Consider the following 26,989-nt stretch of genomic DNA (forward strand, 5'->3'; position numbering starts at 1 on the left):
TTCCTTTTCTACTTGATTACACATTCTTTGTAAGTTCCATGTGCAGCGCTGTGTGATGGTGGCCCACCATGAAAGGTTTTATATAAATAAAGATTGAATGATGTGCGAGTGACAAAAAAGATTACTTTTTTTTTGTACATAAGGGCTGTAAAGTTTGCTGAACCAGATGAAAACATGCTAATGGTTTTACTTTTGAAATCGGTTGTTTGCTGATGGCTATGAATAGACAGCACTTGCAGAAAGAAGGACGGTAACAAAGCATAGGATCTTCTGAACATCCAGCATGTAACATTACTATCAAAACATACCTCCTTCCTACAGGAACACACAGTCATTCTATACTCGTTTCCTGAAGTTGTAACAGATGTTGGCATGTGTAGTGGTACTGCATAGCAATAGAAATATGACCTGGGTGTGAACAACAGCAACAGGAATGGGATAGTTAGAGGAGAACACTGAGGGGAATTTACATTTAAATGTCACCCTTTTGCTTAGTCATTAAAGGACCAGAAGGCAGAATAATAATGTGCGATTGCCAGTCCCCATAGCGCTGCCATCTGTTTTTCAGCGTGGTGGCAGGGAGGACGAGGGCAAAGTGACTGATGAAATAACTCAATTACCCAACCAACAGAACTGTGCTCTCCAAGGCACAGCCAGCCCCACTCACGACTCCCCTTCACATTAATGACAATTGCAGTGCATGTTTTCACTCTGACTGTTCTCAAAGAGTACGTGACCATTCCCCAATGAGTTTACCAGGGCTCTATTCACAAAACATTTAAGGACAGTTTTAAGGAAGATTTTTTTAAGGACTTCTTTTTTTAAAATAGTGTTTTATAAACATTATATAAGATTAAACAGCGAATAGCAAATTAAGAAGAACAAACTCCTGTACAACAGTTTAAAGGGGTTTTGTGAAATACAAGATTGATATTCTAATCAAAATGGGATTTTAAAAACAAAACCTTTCGTAAAATCTGAGTGAATTAGGACCTTAATTCCCAATTTCATAAGGGTTGAAAAAAAAAAAAAACAATATCCGAGGCTTGGATAAAAACATTGAAACAAAAGCTGCTCTGTGGCCATTTGAGTGCGCGTAAAATAGTTAATAAAAATGATGTCTTGAGCTTGCAAGAGTTTTCAGGTTTGGTTCCATGGATAAACAAGTGATCTGCATGCTTAAGCCAGACTAGTTTGACTGGAGCTGAAGTGATGAGCTGCAAGCTGCTGTGTAATACTTAGGACACATGAGGGCACTGTTTACTTTTTTTTTGCTTAAAATATTCTGTTAATTAAAATAAATAAATAAATAAAAAACAAACAACCAACAAAAAAAACGTAGATGGGTGTCTGTATTTCAAACTTTCAAGGTGTTCACTTAAATGCCAGTGACATCAAATGAAAGCCTTTTAAACTATTAGATCTGATAAAGTTAACATCGGAGGTCCTGCAGTAGGTCATGAAGGGGTCTACAAGGGGAAACCCTTTAAAGCTGCTTTTGGTTGGACAACTACTGTACTGTACATACTGTAGAGATCCATGACTAGCAATGCAACTTTCATTTTAGTGCAAAGCCCTTGATACATCTTGCTCTTTGTTTTCCATTTACAAGCTGTGTGTGACTGTGCGTGTGCATGTGCGTATGTTAGGGTAATACGTACTGTTGAGAGATTCGAAAAGTGGGTGCCATTCAATGGTTACTGAACATTTATCAAGACTTTTTTCCTGTCTGATGCGATTGTACTACAAGAAGTTTTTACTGCCCCTGTATTGCATTACTGGTAATATGTTATACATTGTCCATCCTTTTATAAGTGTGCAAAAACTACATACAGTAAATGAGAACTGCTGGTGCAAAACAGCAGAATGTTTGTGGATTCTATCTGACTAAACTCGGAGAGATTAAAACAAAAAACAAAAAAAATTAAAAAATCACTGTGACAATATTGCGACTATTTGCAGTAAAGTAGATTTTGGTTTGTATTGCTTTATTTGCAGTCATGTCACAGCCCTGCCATTTAGAAACCCTGCATTATTTTGGAAGATGTTACCCTTGAGGTGTGCCCTACCCTCTTTATTATTGTGTCTCTCTGCTGCTTCAGCGTGGCGCTTCCTCGGAACAGCGTGTAAAATAAAGCTGTGCTTTGCGGGAGCAGAACCCTCCGCTTCTAGCCATGTGTGAAAAACCATGGAGACTGACAGCTCTAGAGAGCCTCGCTGACAGCTCGATGATTGCCAGGCAGCTCTGATAGATTGACTGCCTGTGCGTGTGCAGCGCTCTCTGTGCCATGCAGCTCCTCCTTAACATCCTGATTAGTCTCGCTGCATGGATTTGATTTTATTAATGAGGAAAATTAAGCTGCTCATTAACCTCCTGAATTTGAAAACAAGAACTACTCTTAATCAAAAACCATTGCTGACGTACACTGAGTCCTTATCATTGAATACTGTAAATAGCCGTAAAACTTGTTACAACCAACAGTGTATCGGATTCTAGCCAATCTGAAAGGCAATGACAACAAAAAAGTATTTATTCTCTCTTTATTTTGTCTCGTCCGTTCAATAAAGTTTGTAGTTCAATTGCATGTACAATACACAGAATGTATAATTAACGTGGCGATATGTATTCTGGTACATTTTACCTGTCTCAGGTACCATTCTTACCTTTAAGAGAAGCAGGACTACGCTTACCAGAATGCATTGGGTAGTGAATTGAAAAGCCTGAACTATCCCATACTGTCCTGCTGCACACGAGCCATATGGTCACCTTAGGTATAATGAAGAATGTAATTCACATACATACATTTTTTGGTTGCTGTTGTTTCATGATATATTTGCTATAGTGCTGTAGATGAATTTGTTTAAAATAAGTCATGCAGTAAATGTGCAGTGTTCACTTATACGGGGAAGAGATTGTTGGTACGATATTCAGCAACAGCCCATTTACACAACACTGGAGCTGTAGAAATGTTCTGGAGATGGTGTACTGCCATCTACTGGATTATTTAAGCCATCACAGAAGTACAACTGTTTTTTAAATGTTGCCATCTAATTTCTAAAAGTTCAAGGATGGGGAGGGTAAAGGGTTAAAACGGTTATGTAAACCCCACAGATCTCAAAAGGAGGGAGAAAGGCAAAGATCCAACAAGCAAAAGTGATTTTCTTTGGGTGATCATAACTCATTTAATTTAAAACCCATAAAGGTCATATAATGCTAGTTTGATTGGTGGTCTTTTTGAACAGTGACTGTGAACCTGCAAATACAGTACAGACACCAGCCACTACCTAGGATGAAATATAGAAATATATTAGAATTTATGACAGGAGCCAGGCTGCAATCCAACTGCTGCAAATACTCTGAGAGCCATTGTTAATACTGACTTTGATAAATTATGGGGGCTAAGTGGGAATTATTACTGGGGAACATTGAGGGATATTGGCATTGCTGAATACAAGTGGAGCTGTGTGAAAAATAAAGGTTGTCATTGCAGTTTTATTAGACTTAATAACCAAGTGTGAATGTAAGAGTTTAGCCTTGAAACGCTAGCCTTGACTTAACCTCTGCATTGTACTGTGGCTTTGGAGTCTATGAGATGAGATGCATTTAGTAGAGTATCACATTTATATTTGCTGTGCTTTGCAAAGTCTTCCCTACTTATGAGGCCTGCTTTAAATGCTTTATCTGTGTTCATTTGCTGAATTTGCATGGCAGATGACTGATTGCTGTAGTTAAAAACACTTGCAGAAATGAATCATCGATTTGTATGATGCCATATCTTTTAAAAATGTAAAGATCTGTGAGAATGATCTCATTGCATTTTTCAATGCATCAATAACGCTGACGTTATAACACGTACAGTAGTGCTATGAAGTATGAAAAGTTTAAATAATTAACAAAGACAGTAATACTGGACTTAAAAGAAAATTAATACAATTTGCTTAATGTTTTTAAAAAAAAAAAAAAAAAAAAAAAAAAAAAATTCAGAATCCTGTCGAGGAGGGTCCAGTGCAGCTTCTGTTTCTGATCGGTATTCCTGGGGATGAGGTATGATTCATACACGGCAGTATATCAATTATAACAGTGCTTCAGCCTGGAGCACCCCCTACATACAGCACTACAGCACAGCTGATTGGATTATATTTAGTGGCTTTCAATAGACGGAGTTCATGACCCTTGCCAGCACACTAAGAGCCACCATAAATAAGGATACTTGAGATAATTGTAGGTCAACAGGGGAGTCGATTTTGATTCAATCAAAAATTAGGAGTAACATTATGTACAGTTCCAGTTTTGTTTAATGATGCTAGTTATAAGTACTCTACTGTATTTATCTTTTTCTCTATTACTTACTACCGCATATGCATTAAATACACAGGAAACTGATTCAATCAGGTTTATTGGCAAATTACTTTAGCTGACTATGTTTGTAAGTGACTTGAAAGCCATTTTTGTAATGCATTGTAGGTGGTGGTATTTCAATAGCCAACTGCATTGTCATTCAGTTTTTTAGCAGCACCTCTCTCAAGTGCCCATAATCAGTCTCCAGGAGGTGGCTCTGATCTATTGAAGACTGTGTAATTGCAGGTTTTAGCAGGCAGGAGTTAATTTGACTTTTTTTTTTTTTATATAGAGGAGATGCAGTGCACCCCTTAAGCTTTTACAGCGCTGGTATATTTAGTCTGTCATCTGTAATATAATTTTTATTTGAGGCAAATTGTGAAGGTTTAACATCCACCACCTTTCTAACACAAAAAAACACAAAACAAATTATTATTATTATTATTATTATTATTATTATTATTATTATTATTATTATTATTATTATTATTATTATTATTATATATATACTGGTATGTCCATTTCAAAAGGTTTATATTCTAAATACAATATGATTGAATGTGACTTTTTGTTTTGCACGAATCTGTTTTTATAAGGGTTTTCCGTATAAAATGACCTTTTAAAATTGATATTTTTGTAGCATAAATATGTAAATTCTGGCTGAATTAAACAAGAATATGTTTCTGTTATGAAAGATGTGGGGTGCAGATTATGTTTCTTAGCTGTTCAGTACCTTTCAAGTTTCTGTCATTTGCCTCCTCAATTACCGTGCAGTGCTGGAACATAAAAAAAACCCAAAAACACAATGGTGGCTGAAGGCCATCCAGTATCGTTTTGCTTATTGCCGATTTTTAAAATGATTTGCATTGTTCTGCTTCCATGTATTCTGTTTTCTGCTTGCTGCTTTGCCCTCACTTTATTTGATTTTGGTCCATTTTGTCATTTGCCATGCTGTGCAGCCATTGGATCCGAGAAGAACTAAGGTTTGTCCTATGTTTGCAACCAGTTGGTGTGCGAAACATAACTCTGTGGTAGTGTGCAGTCTGCCTTTAGTTTGGAAGATTCTTGTATTCTTTACCTTAACTATCTCCTCAACTGAGTACCTTGCCTATGAGCTACAGATCTGCTAAAACTCTGATTGAATCCAGACCGCCTCTATTTGTTTTGTTTACCACACAAAACAGGCTGTCATTTTCAGCAAATATCATGTGTAACGAGCACCCTGAGTGTAACATGCAAGGATGCCTCCCTTGTCTAGTGTACTTTCCTAGCTAAAACACCACAGTATACAATACTATATAGAGTACTTAAAGCAAGTGTACTGCGCAGGTGTTACTATTTGAAGGAAAAGAATACTGAAGCATGTATTGTGTTCCTGTTAATAGTGTGCATGTTGTTACTGACAGACTGGTGTCCTAATGATGTTTTTTTTTGGCAGCACACGTATTTCAGAAGTAGAACTTTTGAGTTTGAAATGTTGTGTGTTTGAGTGTTGTGACACACGTCTTCCATGTGTACTCTGTCCTTCTGTATGTCTGTCTGAATTTCACTATTTATTTTTCATCATACGGTGGATTGAAGGTCTAACAATCCTGAAGCTGGTAACATAGGCTTTGGATGGCTAAGTTCATAAAGGCATATACAGTAGAGATGTGGATTCCAAGACGTTGGTTCATGTCTGTTCTGTACTGAAGCCAAAATAAATATGTTCTGAATGAATGTTACTTGGCTGGAGAGACACAGTGATGCTAGGGAAGTTTGTTCGTACACCCAAACCCATATATATTAATTTCTTTATTTTTTTTTAAACTTGTAGCATCTCCAGGTGACAATCCAAGCTCTACAAGATGAACTGAGAACCCAAAGGGACCTGAACCACCTTCTGCAGCAGGAGAGTGGCAGCAGGATCGCAGATCATTTCACCATCGAGCTGACGGAGGAGAACTTCCGACGGCTGCAGGCGGAGCACGACCGACAGGCCAAGGAGCTCTTCCTCTTACGAAAGACCCTGGAGGAGATGGAGCTCCGCATCGAAACTCAGAAGCAAACGCTCAACGCCAGGGACGAGTCGATCAAGAAGCTGCTGGAAATGCTGCAGAGCAAAGGCTTGCCTTCCAGGTCCATGGAGGACGACAACGAAAGAATCCGTAGGATGGGCGAGGCCGAATCGCAGGTCAATCACCTGGAGGTGATCTTGGACCAGAAAGAGAAGGAGAACATCCACCTCCGAGAGGTTCGTACCGCTGCCTGTAGAGTAAAATTCACTGTGCAGGATTTCTGTAGATTTCTTTCACTTCCTTATTTCTTCATTTTCTCCAGCCATTTTCTGCATTTTTCCTCTATCGCATCACCTCCAACCATCTGTTTTGGGTGCTTTTATATATTTTAATATGTCTACTGCAGGGGTCTCCAACCCTGATCCTGGGGAGCTACTGGGTCTTCTGCTATTCATTTAAACTGAGCTCTCACTTACTTAATTGCACCAATTATTGGCTAAATTAGTCCAGATTAACAGGTGTTCCAGATCTTTATCCATTGATGACATAGACACCTATAACACCTGAGTATTTGGGGCTCTCCAGGACCAGGGTTGGAGACCCCTGATCTACTGGATCACCATTTAGTCAGGATGCTCAATACCAGAAGTCATTGCTTCGAGAGCAGGGTTGAAATATCTAAGCATTCTTCTTGTTGATTCACTTTGTATAATTTTCACATTCATTTATCTCATTCTGCTGACTCAATGTTGTATTTCCTACAACCACTAGGGGCAGAGTGTTGCAGGTTAGTGGTTACACTCTGGTGTACCTGTACCTGATTTAGTCGAAAGAAGTGCTTCAGACATAAACAGGGTATGTCGACTGAAACAGAAAATGAAACAAGGTGAATCTAAAGAAGAACTATACATTGGTTAAGGTAGCTCTGATGTTACTCTGTATAGCTATACCACGTTTTCAATCAGTCATTAGTGATATGGTGTAGGGCCAAGTCAGGTTCTGTAAGCTGCATGCTAAGAATTCAGGACAGCAAGTACAGTACTGCAGGTATAGCTGTGGTCAATGTATTGCATCACCCTCTATAGAATTAACACATTTTGCTTTGTAAGGTCGAATTAAACCTCCTTAATAATGTTACGTTAACATATTGAATTGCATACCGGTTTGTAATTTTCCATATACTTACCGAAAACCTAACACAAATTGAAAAAGGGGACAGTGTGTCTTTTGCGGTATCATTTTGTAGTTACTATGATTAAATGATGTTAAATAAAATATCTAAATTATGCTCGTAGTTTTTTTTTCTTTTTTCTTATGTCTGAATCCTAAAATTCTAGGTGATGCAAAACTTTTGACCACAGCTGTGTAAAGAGGTAATCTGAATGAGGATATTTTTTAAATAGCTTCTCTATAGTGTCTTGCAGCTGGGGAGGTCGCAGTTATAGGGCACTTCTGGACAGTCTCACTGTGAACAACAGTATCAGTGAGTTTGCCCACAATAAGCAGAGCAGACAGAGAGACTATTCTACCAGAGTTAGGCATGAACATGACACATACAGTACTGATTTGCCTTAGAAAGGACAGTAGAAAATGATACAGAATTCTTACACGTGGCAAATTAAACCTGCATAAATGCTCCCTTTAATACAGCGCTGCACTGCTGTTTGAGTAATGATGGTAGCTATTACTCATGCTTTAAAAAAATAAATACAAAAAAGTATTTTTTCTGTGAAGTTTGGTCAGTTAGTTTAATCTAATGCTCTGGAGGTGGACATGAGAAGCATTAACTTATTAAGTTTGAAGCAAAGACTTTTTTTTTTAGTAAAGAGATGAATGCACAGTGTTGAGAATTGGGTAGAAAATAATCTTGTATAAGATAAACATAAAACAAAAAAAAAATCCTTTAATTGGTCATGCTTTAAAGTGTGCAGAGCCGCTGTGCAAGCCCTGGCTATGTCGTTACCAGGCACTATATAAACAGTAGACAGTTGGCGATTATGATTTCTGCTAACAAGCGGCTTTTAAATAGGAGGAATATAACACCGTGCCAATTTATCCAAGTGCTAATAACCATCATCGTTTACCTTGGGAGTGGACTGGTAAAAAGAAACCATTTTCAATTAAAAGGTGCTGTTTCCCATTAATATAATTAACTCCAGAGGAAATGAACAGTGCCGTTTTCCATTCTTAGAGTCATCGCTTTCACCTAATTGCTGCGTTTGCCTTTCCCATTAAAGAAAGGTGTGTTCTATTTGAACACGATAGCCTTTTATTTATTTATCTTTTAATGATGGAAAGTGTTTTCATATTAAATCTCAACTGGTAACTAAAACTCCTTTCTCCCACTGAGATCTTTCTTTCTTTCTTTTTTCGTCCTGATTATTAAACACATCCTCAGCAGTTTACCGCTCTACAAAAGGCTCTGTGTCTGATTGTTCTGTTTGTAGAAGCTTTGGTTTGTTATGGTTTCCAGATGAACACTAGATGGCAGTATTACTGTATTTAAAGGTGCTTGAAGATACATGAAAGTAATAGATGTAGTAAAATACATGACAAACCAAATAAATGGATTGGACTAGTAAATATTAAATAAGTGACGAAATGGAAAAGCTAAACATGCTTATTTTATGTATTTATTTTTTTGGAAGAGCTGTTTTTTTCTGGTTCATGTGATTTTTGTCTGAGTGTCCTTAGTTGTCTTTTTTATAGCTTTATTGGCAATTGAAATTACTTAGTCATTGTGCAATATTCAAAGAAGCCAAAATAAACACAGGTACTAGTTGTGGCTCTGTTCATGACACAAAATGGCCCCTGTCCTTTCTCCTCTAGATCAGGCCAGAAAGTTATGGATATTTTTTCCTAGTGAAGCCAGAATTATTTAAAATAGTTTGCTAAGAAGTGTCCAGGATCTGGGTGGTTAAAAGAGAGGTACCTGTTATACAATAAAGGAGAACAAAGTCAAATTTTGGAATCAAAATTAAGAGAAAAAAAGAAAAACCTCATCACCATGATACCCTGTAATCAAGTGCTACTAGTGACATATACAGTTTTTCAAACAAACTTTTTTTTTTTTATTCAAAGCTGTAGTGGTTAAACTGAACACTGTTATTTGAGGAGGAGGTTAAATGTCAGCAAAACTTCCAAAGAAAATGGACAAAATGAAATTTACTGGTTGCATGAGTATTCAGCCCCTTAAGTCAGTACTTGGTAGAACTTCGCAGATCCCTGAAGGTCATTCTTGGCTTCAGAGTGTCATCCCGAACCTGTTTCCTGCTTGCCTGGCTGCTCAGTTTGGGAGGGCGACCTGATCTGGGTGCAGCTGGGTGGTATGATGCATCTTCCACTTCTTAATGATGGACTTCACTGTGCTGAGAGGGATAATCAGCACCTTTGAAATCTTCTCCTGCTCTGTTCCTCTCTACCACTTTATCCCTGACTTGTTTTTCGAAAACTCCTTGGTCTTCATGGTTGCTTTGTTGGATGACTATGTGAGTTGCAGCTTGAAAGTCTTTATATACCGGAGGGAAATTATCTACAAGTTAACAGTTAAATGATAACTACAAGTTAAACCACTTTGAGTACACACAGGCTGAAACAATTTCACAAATTTTGTGACCTTTCAAACAAATCATTTGCACCTGAGCTGATTCAGAGCTGCAGTAGCAAAGGGGTTGAATACTTATGCAACTGAGATTAATCAGTTTTTTTCTGTAAATCTTACTTATTTATATTCTATATGCACTTCTGCAAACCACTATATATATATATATATATATATATATATATATATATATATATATATATATATATATATATATATATATATATATATATATATATACGGTGCAAAAAATAACAGGTCCTTGTTTCTCTGAACTGTTTAGTTTTTTTGAGATAAGTATTTAAAAATGTCCGCTATTGAATTCCTGCCTTGGGGCACAAATTCCGAAGCTAACAGGCTCCATGTGGTTTTCTTCACGGTGCTCTTTGTGATGTCATTGTTCCTGCGCAGAGGGGCGGGGTTAATACAGGGGGGGGGCGACAAAGTCATAATGCAGCCAGAATGCAAAAAAACCTAATAAAAACAAAACAAAAAAAACCTGTAACACTTCACAACCACATTATTATGCTATTTTGTTTATTATTGTTGTTTATTTTACTGAGGATTTTTACTTAGAAGTCAGTTGCTGCTATGATGTGTGATAGTGACATCACCAAAGCGCGGCTGACTTAGATTAAACTCTAATGATAACTGCAGTGTCGATAGTTCTGTGGGTTGATGGTGGGCATGGTTCCACATGCATTATGAGTTGAAAATGTCAACACATTCTCCCCCACTGACTGCTGAACCCACACATTTTAATCTGCCTGTCGCTTGGTAAGCATCAGAGCACCTCGGCACTCAAAATTGCAGTGCTCGAGCACTAGTCTTAGAAATCCACACCACGGATGATTTATACTGTGCATCTGAGCCTCGGAGGCTGCTTTGATGGGAAGATGGGCTTTCGAACAGTAAGAACAGAGCATGCGTTATTATTCCCCTGGTACCGCGAAATAAAGTTAAGTGTTTGGGGTCTGCTGGGCCTTTAACAATTATGTATAGTGTGGATCATGAAAGCCCGTTCCTGGCGGTGGAGTAAACTTGATATTTCCACTGCAAGCCGTGGGACATCCGTGTTAGATTTGTATTTCATCTGCATATCAAAGGATGCTTGAGTGTTGCTAAAGTAAACATTTAACTTTGTTAGCTGTCAGAAAATGTAAGAAAACATAAGGGAATGTCGTGTTTTTTTATCACGCTGAAATCTACCACAGATGTTGAGCATTAGATTTTTATTATTATTTATATATTTATTTTAAACACTCCCACACAGTGATTACATATGTGCTTTGTTCCAAATGAATGTTGAAATGTCACTTTGATTACTTTATCGTGGTTCAAAAGGGGGATCATGAGCAGGAGGGTACATCGAAGCCAAAGATGAAGAGATTGTGAATGGTGCTGTATCAGGAGCATTCATCTAAAGCACCCTCACATTTTTTTTTTGTAGCAGATTAGCAGCAATGCTCATTATGCCAGCCTCCTTTCTCTAAACAACCGCCACACACACACTGTACATAAACACTTGGACTTCGCTTTATTTTGGCTCCAGATAAGAAAGAAAATAAACAGATGGACTGTTTTCATTTTTTTTTAATCAATGACCAGTGTTTTTTTTAGCTTAATTTGTAAGCAGCCTGTACAAAAGATGCATGGTGTGTCTGCTTTTGTCTACAGAGGGTGAGGATTTCGGATGTGTTCTCGTTGCCAAAGGTAATGTTTAGAAACACTCCTTAAAGTTTTCGGAACAGGGCCCAGTGTGTCCGCATAAGTGCAGAAAACCATGATGCGCATTAGCCTATTGGACAAGGATAGTTCAAAATGAACAGCCTTGCTTTGTTTTTTCAGGGCACTGAATGTTGCAGCCATATTAAGGCGATTAGTGCCTCTCCCTTCATTTGGCTCTGCCAGATGACAAATATTAGTCTAATTCATGTCCAAAAGGTCTCTTTCCATCTAACTCAGCCCGCCTCACCTTCTTAATGATTTTTTTTTTCATTGTTTTTTTTAAAAATATGACTAGTTTGGAATTTGGCCGAATACAAAAAGTACCTTTCAGTGTAATTCTTTGCAGCTAACAGTATAAATGGTGGTGTGGGCATTTTAAGTTGAAGTTATAGGTGTGGAAGACTTAGCTTTTTTGGCAACCATTCCAGACATGAAGAAGTAGTCATTAATGATTGTGCCTGGGAGAACTGTAATTACTTTTAGTGCAGGGTTTTCAGCTACACTGTGGTTATGGCCCATCAGTATACCTGCCAATTGCTCCGTTAGAGATTGTACAGTGTAGTCTTTGTTTTACATCACCTGTTTTAAAAAAAAGAAAAAACACTTTACAAATGCTCACATTTGCTATAAAAATTAATTGGATTTTGTAAAAAAGTGAAAAACTTGCTTAATTGTATATGGTAATTGTACACTACCATGTGATGTGTAGCGTATGGTGCAACATTGAGAGGAGGTGTTGTGTATTTGTATTTCTGCTGGTGTATTTGTTGTTAAAATTGCAAAGGTAACTCAAGGAATGCATAGAATGAAGGAGCAACTTATGCAGTTGGGTATAATATTGTGCTGTATTTTTGTTCCAAATCATTCCATGGTTATTTCCCATTGCAGTCCAGAAGAGACATCTGACCATGTGAATTAGCATTTTAGGACCTGACTTGAATTTTTACTCCCTCACACATGCTTGATGCTCCAAAAAACACATAGATAGTTTTACAAGTTTGTCACACAAAGCTAATTGCTAAATTTAATATGAACTTTTATGTAAGATTTCACATTTCCAAATGCTCCTTCTTTATGTAAACCAGTTGTCTCTTGCTTTTTGTTTTGTCTGCAGAGTGCTATTCAGTATGTACACATTAACTAGGCAGTTCTAACTAATGCTAGGGAAGAGTATGTTTGTAGTTATTATTGCACAGATGTTAAACCTCTCCCTCTTTCATCAGGAAGGAGCATGATGCTTAAAGACATGGCAGTCCATTGAGTTACTGGGTTTGGGTAATTGGCACCATGCTGTATGTAAAGTATTGTACTCTTAATACAACAAACCACATTTTATGTGAAAACCTAGTGATTGGCTAACAGTTAGCAACAATCTTTTTTTTAAATTTATTTAAAGAAAGATATTTATTTGACTAACCTTTCAAGTAGTTTTTGAACGAGGATGTGTTCATGGAAGGTATACTGACTGATTTAATGTTTAATGCTTAACGAGTGTCTTTAGCAGCTGCAGTTATTATCCCTATTTGTGCAATAGAAGTGAACATTAAAGGCTGGTTGCAACTAGTGCCAAAAATAGCCTAGGTAATTGGAACACTGTTTATCACAGACAGGTTTGCGGTTAATAGTCATTGCACACAACTTCTCTCTGTCTGTTGTAAACTCAGCTCCATCCAGGTTTTCTTCTTCACTGCAAAATAACTTTAATTGTGGATGCCATTTAAGTGCTGAAGTTTAGCACCTGTTTTGAAAGGCTGTACAGCTGATTAGAAGCAGCTGCAAGATTTGTCTGGCTAATTATTTATTTGTGAAGCATTTTCTTTCACGACACCCAGGTCCAGATCCCCTTTAAAATAATGGCAGTTTTTGGAAAATGATCACAAATGTATCTGCTTTGTAGACTGAAAACCATATTGCGCGCTGCCTTCAAGTTTGGTAGGGTTAGCAGCACTTGCGCTCCTGTAACCTTGGCCCAGAAACTCACAGGTTGGGTTTTATCCACAGAAGGAAGAGCAGGCTGTGCCATGAGTGATTCTTGTACTGTTCTGTAACGCAGAAATCTGTGCAGCTAACCTGCTATAGTCTTGTAAAATATACCTTTGATCATTTTGGAATGGACGGCTTCTCATTTTTGTTACAGCTGAGTTACGTGACAATAAAAATGTAATTTCATGATAATTTAAAACTTGATGATTAGTGATGCTGCCTCTTCTGATTGCTAATTGATATACAATAACACTTTTTATTTTTGTTCTGGTGTGAGCCACATGTTACTAGTAGTTACCACGGGTTACCGGTTATGAGAGGTGTTACAACAGTATTTGATTCATCGAGATCAACTCATGCACTACATTTGTCAATCACTAGGTGTCAGACATGGGGTATATATATATATATATATAATATATCTATATATATATATATATATATATATATATATATATATATATTATATATATATATATATATAGTATATATATATATATATATATATATATATATATATATATATATATATATATATATATATATATATATCGATATATATATAATATATATATATATATATATATATATATATATATATATATATATATATATATATATTATATTTTTTATTAAAAGTTTTGGAATAATTTGTGTACATTACCCCGATTGCAGAGTTTTGGAATATATTTGTGCACATTATCTGGATAACCAGGCACTGTATTGGAATAAATAGTGTACTTAAAAACAAAATGTAGGGCATTTCCATAATTTTTTTAGCTTGACTTGAATTACAAATGTACAAATGCAATATTATGTTTCCAAAGTTTAAAAGACATGAAGACACAAAGGTAAGATTAGTTTGTCTTGACCGAGGGACCCTTGGTTTGAATTCATAACTGTAGAAATGGGTACATGGCAGATGAAGCTGTTTATTATCCAGGGGTGGAAAGTTTGAACTGTCAGTGGAAACACACATCTTTACTGTACTTATCCATGCAAAGCTGTCTGCCTGTTGTAAACAAAACTCAAGCACCTTTTCTGGACCAGGTCAGCATTAGGATTAACACTGCAGTCCCTTCGGGTTAAAAGCCAGCTTTTAAAAACAAAAAAAACAAAAAAAACATTTTTTTTTCCAAGAATGCTTTGAGCATTCTGGTGACTGATGTCTGAAACAAAGCACTAAACACACAAGCCCAGCTAACCACCAGCTTTAATTTTGTCGCAACTAAGTTACACGTACAGTATAACCGTCACTAAAGAACTAAAGCTGGCGTTGGTAGTGGAAGAAATGCACTTTATAAATTGTTACGTTAGAATTTAAGACAATGGATTAGAGGCGAAGAAATTCGATTTTTAAAACAATTAATACAGTAAAGCATTTGATCTGTGGAAATAGGGTCAAAGTGCCGTATTGCTTTAAATTACCTTTCTGATTCTGTACAGCACGCTCCAATTACTCGGATAACACGGAAGGAAGCTATTTCTCCATCATCCTGTACTGTACAGTTTTTTAAACAACAAACATTTTTTAAAATATATTTAATTTTCTGAGTCTTAAACTTCAGAGTGGAATCTTTCTTATTAATACCTTCAATCCTGGTCGATTATTACAAGTCTCAATAAATGTTCCACTAAATAAACTTCTCTTCATGTTGAGACCTTGTTTAAATGCAGGGCCTTGATGTTTTTGGCTCATTCTCTGGTTTTCATTCATGAGGGCAGGATCCTGCGTGACACTTCAGAAATGTTGATTCTTTGTTGCGGGTGGGAAATGTGGTAGCTTGATTGCAACAGCCAAGACATCCATTAGCAGGAAAGTCATGTTCGTATGACGTTCCGGTTAATGGCACAGGTGTCGGAGTGTTTTCTTTAAAATCTTTTTGATAAGGATTTGGAGACAGCCTGCCTTTTTTATTGCATCGCTAAGTATTTTTTTTTTTCCCAATGCAAAGCTGCAATATTCTTTGTGCTCTACTTTTTTGCTTGCTAACCGGCTGAAATAAGAGTTTATTCTTTTGCTTTATTGTTCCTGTAAACCAGTTAAAAATAATAACCAATCTTGTAAAGGTTTGGAAATGCTGTGTTAACTTAATCCTTTTTGGACTTTACTATCCACTGCTTAACTAGCCCAATTCCTGAGGGGTTTTACTTATACAGTAAAGTGTACTAGATCGGAGAGCTTTGTATAACCGCACATTACAGAACAGTCCCTGTCCGACTGAAGCCAGTGGCATTCCAACAACATGTTTACAGGCAAAGAAAGCTGTTGTGTTACCATTTCTTTTGTTACAAACTGAAGAATTACACTTAGTTGTTTTTCTGCTAAAGCGTTGAATGTACATTGATGTTCCATTTCTCTGAACCAAATCGATCAGCATCAGTTTCTTCGTCAATTTACACAGCACGTTACAGGAAAGCGTTTGCGAGAGTTCCCCTGTTTCTAAGCGTGCTTATGAGAGGGCTGTTTCTAAGTATTGTTCCATCTTTTTTTAGGAAATGCAATAGCTTTTGAATATTTGTGATTTAATTAAGCCATAAGTGCACTAATGTGCACTAATGAACTCACATTTATAAGCACATAGCACTTGTGATTTTAACACTGCATTTGCACCAATTCATTTTACAAAACTAGAACCAAAAAGTAAGATAATTCAAGGTATTACTCAAGCACTCTAAATTTTTTTATTTCTCATTCTGTAACATTAAGATGGAATTTTCTCAATAGTTTATATAAAACCATGCAAGCCAACTAAAACAACATATTGTCCTCCACGGACTATTAAAATACAACCCTGATTTTGGGATGGAAGTCAAGAAACTATAATCACAATAACAACAACAACATCCTGTATATTAATTGGACATGCCTTGAGACTCTGGGCAGTAATTGAAGACCCTACACTTCCCTACGTGCTCGAATGTCAACATTGAAAAGTGCAGAAGTGCATGTACCGCATTTACAAGAATATCTAGTGAAATTGCATTTTCTTGTTTTTAAAGTTGTACGTTGTTGTAAAGGATTTGCAGTAAAGTAGCTGGTTAATGTTTGCAACCCAGTTTATCAACCCTGGCTTGCATCATACAGCGTATGTTTGTAACCCGCCCCTTAATGTTTTGCCATTATTGCGTAGCTGTTGGATATCAACAGTACAGTAGTCTGTCTTTTAAAATAAACATAAGGGGTTACGCTCTGCAAACTTGACCTTTTCAGAAGTATTGTAGCATTCCAGCATGTTCTTATTAGCACTAATACAAGCAGGATTATTTGCTGATCGCTAAGTGGATTGTCTGCATATTTAAGCACTTTTTAATCTTCTCTATTTTAGGCTGTCCATCTATTATTCAACAGCCATATCTGTGGGACAGGCCCTGTACAGCATACCATTAAGTACACATGGGTGAATAACAATCCTGGTCAGGTTTAAAAAACACTTAAGAATTCCTGCTATTTTTATAAGTCTCACCTGGACATGTGGTTTAGTTAGATATGCAGTGATTGTACAGTACATGAGCAACGAGCTTCTCACCTGCTACTGAAAGACCTGTGGTGTTTACGCTGGTGTCTTTGCACAGCAGCTTGCTTGCAGAGCTGTGTAGGCATGCCGCATGGCATTCTGTAGTCGCTCCGACCCACCTGAAGGGAAAGCAACCTGGTGTGCTTGTCAAAATAAATCACTGCAGAATATGTTTTTGTTTATTTTTTAAATGTATTTTTTATTTTCACGATCAGCTAATAATAATAGGGTGACTGTGTAGATGTTCTAGTCCTTGCTGCTTTTTAACACTTAGCACTGTAACCTCCTGGTTTTGACACGAGCAGTAGTTTCACTGCTACGCAGGTGGAGAGAATATAAATGTGCTGACATAGGAATATGTGCTTATCGGTGGAGCACCAAGAATGGCTTGGGAGACATTACTGCGTATTGCTTGTGTCCTGTCTTGACAAAGAAAATTGAATCAGCTGTATAGCTTATAAAGTGACTTGTAATTTGAAGGGCAGGGCAGTGCACTCACTCATCAGAGTGACCCTCAAGTCAAAAGTTACTCATTACGCCATTGTGCACAGCAGTCTTGTGAGACCCTGCTTTTACCTGGAACTGCAGAGATGTCTTTGTGGAACTAGAACTGGCCTTGTCATTGCATTAACATTTCTCTGGCACATCATGACAGTTTAATTAAGTAAATGAGGGGACACTGTCCAGTCCTATCTTGATGGTCCATGATAAGCTGTTAATGGATAGAAGCATCTTCTAAGTGAGGGTTAGGTTTCACAGTCACAAAGGGCCTCTGCTTGCTGGGATGTCAGCCCAGTGATAAATCCGAACCAAATGCATGCGCACAAATGCATGCCCCCCCCCCCCCCCCCCCCGAAAACAAAACTGTACAGTAAGTTTGAAAGTTTCCATTAAAAGGAAAATGACAGTGAATTTTGAATTTGGTATTCACTGAATTTCACCTGTAGATGAATACATCTTTACATATTTCTCTCTCTCTATTATATATATAAGTATGTGTGTGTATATATAATCTATTGTTGGCTTTTTTACATTTTTTATCCTCAAACCCCCTCCAGTGGTTTATGTCCAGGATACTGTTCTCCTTTTGAGACGTACTCTTTTATTAAAGTGGAACTATTGAAGGGGAATCAGTCATACTATAAAACAAATATGTGATTAGAACTACAGAGCAATTTGTAACACCACTATGCCTGCCTGCATATCCGGGATAAAAGGGTTAGTTGAAAAAAAAAATACTTGTACAGTATGCCCGATTTGCTTGAGTGTTAAATAGTTTTCTTTGGGCTACATTGGAGAAGACGTGGAGACACTGAGCCTTAAGAACTATATTACTGCGACTGACTCTTGCGTACTACACACTGTAGAACATTTCTTCTTTAAACAGTCGCTTTGATGTTTCTGTATGAGGAGCCATTAATCATCTGGGGTACCAAAGACAGTTTGAAAGGTGGGGCAGTGACAGTACATTTGAGAGCATTCCCTCTAGTTGAGTAATGATCCGGGACACTGCTTAAAGAAGTACTATAACTGCTAACATATGGAAGAAATCTTATTAGACCTGTGTAACATTAGACCTGTGTTCCTACATGTGATGGAAGGAGTACTTGAAATGACTGGTTTAATGATGTATAGAATGATCTGGATGACGTGGATCTGTGTTTGCAGCGTGATTGGCAGGAGACGGAGACTGGAAGGTTAGGATCGGCACGCCCTGCAGGCGCGCAGGGTTATTTACAGAGCACAGGAACCCAGCAGTGGTAGCTCACAGGGGACATATGGCCCGGCGTACCAAAGGCTAAATAAACACTGTACAAAAACTGTCAAGTCAAAAGTGCCATGGAAAAGGCTCACGGCCCTCCACTAACAAATGGGGGTCCCGCTTCCACGCCCGTCTGCTGTAATGGGTGGGATCTACTATCCCGAAACCCAATCCCTGTTCCTCGGGCAGGTCACCCGACTCCAACCTCGGGAAATACATACAAACGAGTGATGGTAAAGGGGGTCGCTTTGTTTCCTGATCCCAGTCGGGCCGATGCTTCGGCAGCAGTAGTGTTCTGACCCCTATGGCTTTACAGCAGCCGTGATTTATATAATTGGGATACTTTTATTCCTGGTGTTCTGCTGCACCACACCCACCTGCTGATTAGGAGCTCACAGCTGGTAAACACACACATTGCTCGCTCCTGCAACTAAACACAGCAGGCAGGCTGCTACACACAGAATGCCAGGTTTCTCATTAAAACCAATCCTGTTCTAATTTAAACAACCACAACACACATATTTACAATAAATAGTCACAGAAACCCCCTTCTTACATACATGGCCCCAGCCCTGCTACAACCCGCAACTGGTGTATATATGTATATGTATATTCTTTTTTAATTATGGCTCAATCCTTGTCAAATCCATGCACTGTGACTGCTACAGAAACAAGGCTGGTAGGGTTACCAGTATGCTGGCAGTTTTCCTGTGTGCAAAGTGTATATTCACTTACTGTACAGTAGTCACCTTTCAGGAGCAGTTACTAAATGCAATTACTATAAATGATTACTGTACCTCACCCAGTTTCTTCACTAGAATAACTATTCAGAGAAGTTTCTGTGCTTTTGCTCCCCTGAGCAAATGCATTGAAGTTTTAAAAATAGTAGCTACTGTATTTTGTTTTGTCTAATACATTATTATTTTTTTTTTATTTTAAAGAGAGTTCATTCCTCCTAAGAATATGAAACCATGTATTGTTTTAAGCATTAACACTGTGCATTCATAAATTGTTGTAAGATTCAAGCATGCTTTTTTTAAATTTGATTTTAAATTAGAAGCTGATCTTTGCAGTTAAAGCTGTTTTCTTGGTCTGTGCTGCTCCTTGGTTTTCAGTGTTCGCTCTGTGCATGTTACATGCCCTCCTACTTCGCCTTGAGGGGAAAAAACATACAGGATTTTCTACACTACATGCTTTCATGATGAGAGACTTCTCTTTTTATTTATTGATGACTTTTACATTTATTTTATAAAGGGTTTGCTTTTCCTGAGTAAATATGTTCTGTGTCGTTTAAGTTTAGCTGCTTTGTTAAAGACGCAAGCATGTTTTATTGATGAATCGCTCTGCACTGAAAATGTAAAGGTGTTTTATGTGTAGAAATCCTGCATTCTGACTGACTAATTGCTGAGCTCCTGTATCCTTGCATCCAAATGGATGAGAGTGGGGAGGAGCAGCCTGCCTCCTTGCTATGTTTCCTGCTTTCTGAGGCAATGCAGAGTTTGCTCACGCCTGTCTTTACAGGTTTCATACAGTATAATCTCCTAGAGAAAAAAATACTAACTTTTGCATTTTGGTGCAAGTGAGTGAGGATGAATGAGAGATAGAAGGAGGGGTCTTGCTGACATGATGCACTTTCCTTTACCGTTCATTCATTCATGCATTTCTGTTTTCTTTGTTTCATCCTTTCTGAAAGAAAGTAGATGCCCCATCTTCAGGACATCCAAGGGGGTACAGTACTGTATTGTGCTACTCTATAAATCCACAATAAATCAAGACTACTAGTTACAGAATAACAAAAGTTCTCAGTTTAATGTTTCTGCAAAGCTATGCAAAGTTTATATATATATATATATATATATATATATATATATATATATATATATATATATATATATATATATATATATATATATATATATATATTCATTCATTCATTGGATAAGCCACTCTGCACCTTTCATACACATACTGTACTATGTAGACTCCTTGAATTCATCAGCATATTGAAGAATACTTAGATTGGCCTTCAGCTTTTTGTGCTTTGAACACTCAGTGGCATGAAAGAACAAAAGAGGATTCGAAGAGCCAGCCGTGTAAGATGAAATGGACTGGATGATTACCCACGGTCTGTGTCACACAGTTTGCCATTAATTATTGATAGAGGCTCACAAATAGCGCATGTGCTGGCAGAATTGGTTTGTAATGTTAGACAGAGACTGCAGCAGTTTCTGAAGAGGGATTACGAGGGGGTGCACCTGTAGCGTTTAGGCCCTTTTATTTATGTAGCTGGAACACACCAAGCAAGCTTTTTTTCTCCTTGCCCTGAGAGTGCATCCGTTTTGTGTAGAACTGAAAGTGGGGAGAGGATGAGTCGTCAAGCATATTTCTATCGGGTCCCTCCACAGGAGCTGCACAGGAGAACCACCGTTCAGCAGGAGCCTGCGAAGATGAAGGCTCTTCAGACTGTCATTGAAATGAAGGTAAGGCCTCTCTCAGTCTCAGAGCATGCAGAGTCTTCGTTGCATCTGCATCCTGAACTCTTAAACTGCCATGTTGCTCTGTTGTTCTGCTGCTGCTGCTGTAGTGTTGCACTGAAACATCTTAAAATTGCACTACCTCCGATCTGATTAAAGGGCTATCTTCTGGTTTTAAAATAGTATTATTTTCTAATGTGAGGCCCAGGTAAGATGTCTTCCCTTTATCTATCTATATCTGTGCTGTATACTGTATACAACAACTATAATAATAAAATAGAATCAACATTATGGAATAATGACATCAGGCTGTACAGAAATTTAGTGTTACTGTACCATATATATTGTGAGCAACCTATTGTGTTCCAATGAAGAAATGTGACTGCATTACTGTGGATTGTCAGTCTGTTAAACAGATGCATTACAAACTGGTTTCCCCATGGCGTATTCAACCACAATAGCTTAGATTTGCTGTCTGGTCTGTTGCAGGAGGGTCAGTGTAATAAAAATAAATAAAAAAAAGAAACTTAATTGTGGTTTCCTTAAAGGGTTGTAAATCAAATAAAGACAAAGCCAAGTATTTCTATTTTACTTTGTGCAGCTTAAAAACCGCTTGTGATGTTTCATCATAAGCATTGTTTCTCATTTAAATTCTTCAGATAGTTCAGGGTTCAGCTGGATGGGGAGTTGGATGCATATCATAGAACATCCCAATTGACTGGTTAATTTAAAACATCGCTCAATTTGTTACTAATGTTTCACATGGAAGAATTCCTTTTGGTTCAGTCCTTTTGATTTGGGTGTCAGCACTATAGAATCGATTAAGCTGTGCACTTGCCCATGTTGAAAAGTTTATGCATGATGATATGAGACTGTGCTCCATTCAAACTTTCTCCTTCTCATTAGGGATGTTTCTGGGGTATTTCTCACTTTGCTTCCCAAATCCTGACTTGCTGGAAGTTCATAGCCTGCATCGATTGGTGCAATTAGAGAGGGGTATTACAAGTTTTACTGTAACTGTGTGTGTTTTAATCTGCAAGATATGTTTTTATTTCCATAACATTACCATGTGTACAAATATATTCTATCCTGTTCCCCCTTCTGTGAGAGATGTGATGGAGGCACCTAATTGAGAAGAGTTGCCTAACCAGGTTCCTGGTCCAGCTGTACAGCCAATTTCACGGATCCTTGGCTCTCCTTTTACTGTTTCTCAATTTGAGAAGGAATTGAGTTAGGGTCCATAAGTGATCCTTTCTCAAAAGGAAAAGCAGCCATACTTCTCCAGTTATACCATAGATTCTACAGGGAGTCCTTATAGGAAGATACTGTAGTACCCTGCCACCAATATAGACAAGCACACCAGGACACTTCTGGAAAGGGATGACATCATCTCAAACAGCTTATCTTGATAAAACGTTGTAAACACCTACAGCACTGCCTCCCTCATCCTCAAAGGGGTCATGACAGGTACAATTTATTCAAACAGGCACCCTCCTGCCTGCTAGTTCTGTCCAACAAATAAGGTTCTGTGTTGTTTGTTTTTGTTTCAGTGATGGCGCACGGTTTTGCTTTTCTTTTGATGTTTGACTGGCTGCAGCTGGAGTCAGTGGAAATTCTCAGTGACGCTCCAGGTGTGGCTGGAAAATGGTAACACTAGCTGGGAACAGTGCAGCCAACTCACACATTTGATAACGTTTAACATAACAAAGTAAATTAAATGTGCCTACAGTTGTGTCCCTTTGTTTTTCCTGGCACAAAAAGGAGTGGTTCTTTTCTCGGTCCCTTCTCCAAATATTCCGTCCAACTCTTTAAAAAATCTAGCGACTTGTTTGAGAACTTTGCATTTGTGGGAGGGTTAAAGAAGAGACGGAAACTAGGATTGGAACGTCAGAAGCCGTTTTCCGAAGAAGAGACATTGGGAGGTACAGCAGGCGCTGTAGTGTGGTTATAGCAAGGTTTAACTGCTACTGTATGTTTAATAGTAAACTCTCATCAGGAATTTACTGTCATTTCAGTTGAAGGCAGGGACAAAAGAGAAATAGGTTTATCTGGAATTCTGTGCTGTTTTTCCACAGGGTTGGGTAGAGCCGTGGGTTTAGCGTTTTACCCAAGAGGCACAATTTGAATCCATTCCAGGCCGAAATAGCTGCAACTGATTCATATCATTTTTTACCGTCAAACTAGAAATGGAATTTGCTTAGTGATAGCCAAGTTTTTCTGACATGTATAGCGAGCTCGCACAATGGAAGGTAGGTGTTTAAACCCCTTCAAGCAGAAGGAAGCAAATGCGCCCCTTACCATGCTATTAAATGTAACACAAGACCGATGTTTAACACTTACGAACAAATTAAACTAAACCACCTGTTTATGATTTGAGGTTTGTAAAGAAAACATTATTTTTTGTCAAGGGTACGCTAAGCCAAATAGTTACTTGAGTGATATGTTTTTTCTGTGCAGTATACGCACACCATGCTACAGTATGTTAGTGTTTACTTAACATACAGTCTTGCACATGCAATGCACTGTAGCACATTACATACACAATCGATATAAACATGCATAAAACCCTGTGACTATCTGAATATCTGGTCATGTGGTTGGGTTTCGTGGCAAGAGGGCCCCACGTGTTATTTTAAATACACTTGGAGTTTAGGTTATAACCTAATGAAACTCTCTGTCAGCTTGTATTGCTTTATTAGAAGCACACATGGGCTCACACTAAGATATCATTCAATAACAATACGATGCTAAGGTGTTTCATGTCAATAAAACTACTTCTATTCACACTGTGTAACTTTTGCAGAAAACAGCCCCTCCGTTCTGTTTTGATCCTGATGTAATATGGCAGGTACAGTATGTTAGCAGTTTGCTTTTTGTGACGCTTATGTTTTCCTTTCACTTTTTGAAAAGCTGATTACATTTGAACAGTTTAACCGCATTTTCTCCTTTCCAGATTGTTGAATACTTTTAAATATGCAGTATTGCTTCTGAGCTTAAGCAAATGCATGGACAAATAGGCTAATTAATGTGCTGTGTCCAAACACACTCTTTCAGCACTGCACAGCTGTTTACAGATAACTGCATTCAAAACAGCAGACCAGTGAACCCTAACCCTAATCATAAACTAATACTGTACATCTGTGTCTACAGCTATGGCCAGAATATGAACATAGTGTAGATTTTTTTATTTAACATCATTTAATCAAATAAATTATTAAATGATATTGCAAAAATCTACTGGAAGCCATAATAGTAGTACAGTATGTCATGTTACATTTCGAAATGTCACACTTTTTAATGTTGTCAGTTTTTAGTTAAGTATATGGGGAAAACTACAAAGCAGTTTGTAATTCAATATGTTAAACGTAACATTATTCATCAGGTTTCATTCGACTTTATGAAGCAAAATGAGTATTCTATAGGGTGATGCAAAACTTTTACCCACAGCTGAGACACAGTTTAATTGGTTACAGCATACTAGAGTAGTCTCTCTGTAAATGTACTTTGCGATGAATGAGTTAAATACCCTACATAATAAACCTGAATCTCTGTAGACGATTATAACTCATAAATTGTTGTTTACAGATTTGGACGGAGAGAACCAATAACTATGCATGCTAATGTTCATAGTCGCCCTTTTCCATTTCAGGATCAATATCTAGCCTTCTATTATTCAGTATTCGATATTAATAGAAACGCTGCATCTTTATGAATTCTTTATGAGAGTTAAACAGTGCCTTTTTTGCATGCTCTTTTATGTTTCTTGGCATTCCTCAGCTGAGCGTGGTTTGGTTATGAACATACCCTCAACAGTTGTCTTGTGTCTTGATATTCTCCGAATGTTTACACAAGACGCAAACAATTCGATTGCATGTCATTGGCACTCTCTGTTTTTTACTCTGTTTGGAGTTACAGTTTTGTTTGTAGTGCGAGTGTTTGAGATCGCTAAGCTTTTTCAAGAGAGAGAAACCCTTGAAGTAAACAGGAAAGATTATTCATCAGTAATAGACATTCTCAAAAACAAGCAATCTGAAAATAAATTGCTGTAAAGATTTTTTTTATTATTATTAAAAATGCATTGGGCTAACGAACCAGAGCTGAAAAGTGATCAGCATAACAGAATAATAATTCAATTTATTCAGTAGAGATAATAGCAGTATACTGTAAATTAGCACTTTTTTTATTAGAATAGAAGCATACTGAAAATAGTCTCTTATGCAGGGCTTGCGTGCAGAACGGATGCAGAATTGCAGCAACAACAAAGCTTTGCAGGGGCTTTTTGTAAAATAGAAGAATGGAATGGGACCCTATTCAGTTGTGTTAAATCCTCTTAGGTTCCTTAGTGTTTCAGGTTTCTCTAGTTCAGGAAGAAGTGCTGTCATTTTCAATAACTCCGTAATCAATAACCTGTCAGTGTTGTCTTTTCAAACCCCTTTGTCATGACAGCTAGCGTTGTCCTTTTCATGCATCTTTTGAAAATGATTCATGTGTATTAATAATAAGGTGTGTTGTTTTCCTTCATAAAAAAGAAAATTGGATAAGACAGCATCATATAAGGGGAGGCATTGCATTGTTTGAGTCTTGAACAAGACAAAAAAAAAAGAGGCTTATTGTTGATCACTGCAAATGCATTCTTTCAGCAGAACACACCATGAATGCTGTCACTTAATTCTCTTCTAGTCATGAACATGAACTTCAGAATAGAGCATTAAAGGCTTTCTCTCCAAGCACTCGGCAGGAGAGAGATGCAATGCATTGCATTAGAAAGTCCTTTCATTATTATTTCAAACTAGTGAAGTGTTTGGAGATGCAACCTAGATAAATTGTCTTTCATCTTCAGGAAGCAAGTGTTACTGGTATTTCTGCACCACACACAGAAAAGGGACAGCATTCATGGCGTGGACAAGGACAGTGTGTGTGTGTATATATATATATATATATTATTATTATTATTATTATTATTATTATTATTTGAAATTATACTTCGAAAATGAATATAGCATTGATTGCCTTTTGTATTTTATAATTTATGATGAACAACAGGATACCAAAATCGCATCACTTGAGAGGAATTTAAGGGACCTTGAAGACGAAGTTCAGATGTTGAAGACTAACGGTTTACTGAACACTGAAGATCGAGAAGAAGAAATAAAGCAGATGGAGGTGTACAAGAACCATTCGAAGTTTATGAAAAACAAGGTACGGTAACAGTGAAGCCTGAATTAACCAAAGGAACTGAACAGGTGTGGCAGCTTATTCAAGGTTCTTTTGTCATTGACCTTTATTTACCGGCGTTTACTGGCTGTTACGAGCAGGTTCTCATGTAGACAGGTTTACTGGATCACTTCCATTAGGCTCGGCCTCACTGTGCAGCTTTCAGCCGACAATGCCTGCGTAACGCCAGTGTGACCCAGTAGAACTGCAGCAGCCAAATGCATGCTTTTTTTTAATTCATTATGCGGAAATTAGATTAATTTACGCCCTCCTGTCATAGAGCTGTTCTGTGTGAAGATTGCCTTTGAATTTTTCAGTACTTTTCCTGTGAGTGGTCACTGCATTTATGGCAGAAACAGACACACGGTTTTAA

At 37.7% G+C, this 26,989-nt stretch overlaps 1 protein-coding gene across 10 annotated transcripts in view; it reads left to right on the forward strand.

The window, feature by feature from the left end:
* Positions 1-26,989, forward strand: part of LOC121298410 (ERC protein 2-like) — a 252,786-nt gene that overhangs the window by 18,020 nt on the left and 207,777 nt on the right. For all 10 annotated transcript variants that reach the window (XM_041225526.1, XM_041225533.1, XM_041225530.1 and 7 more), the window contains exons 3-5: positions 6,156-6,572; positions 21,334-21,408; positions 26,446-26,601. In XM_041225526.1, the coding sequence (XP_041081460.1) occupies positions 6,156-6,572; positions 21,334-21,408; positions 26,446-26,601 (648 nt within the window). The remainder of the gene's footprint in view (positions 1-6,155; positions 6,573-21,333; positions 21,409-26,445; positions 26,602-26,989) is intronic.

The sequence above is a fragment of the Polyodon spathula genome, chromosome 23, assembly GCF_017654505.1.
Source record: "Polyodon spathula isolate WHYD16114869_AA chromosome 23, ASM1765450v1, whole genome shotgun sequence".
Taxonomy (NCBI): domain Eukaryota; kingdom Metazoa; phylum Chordata; class Actinopteri; order Acipenseriformes; family Polyodontidae; genus Polyodon; species Polyodon spathula.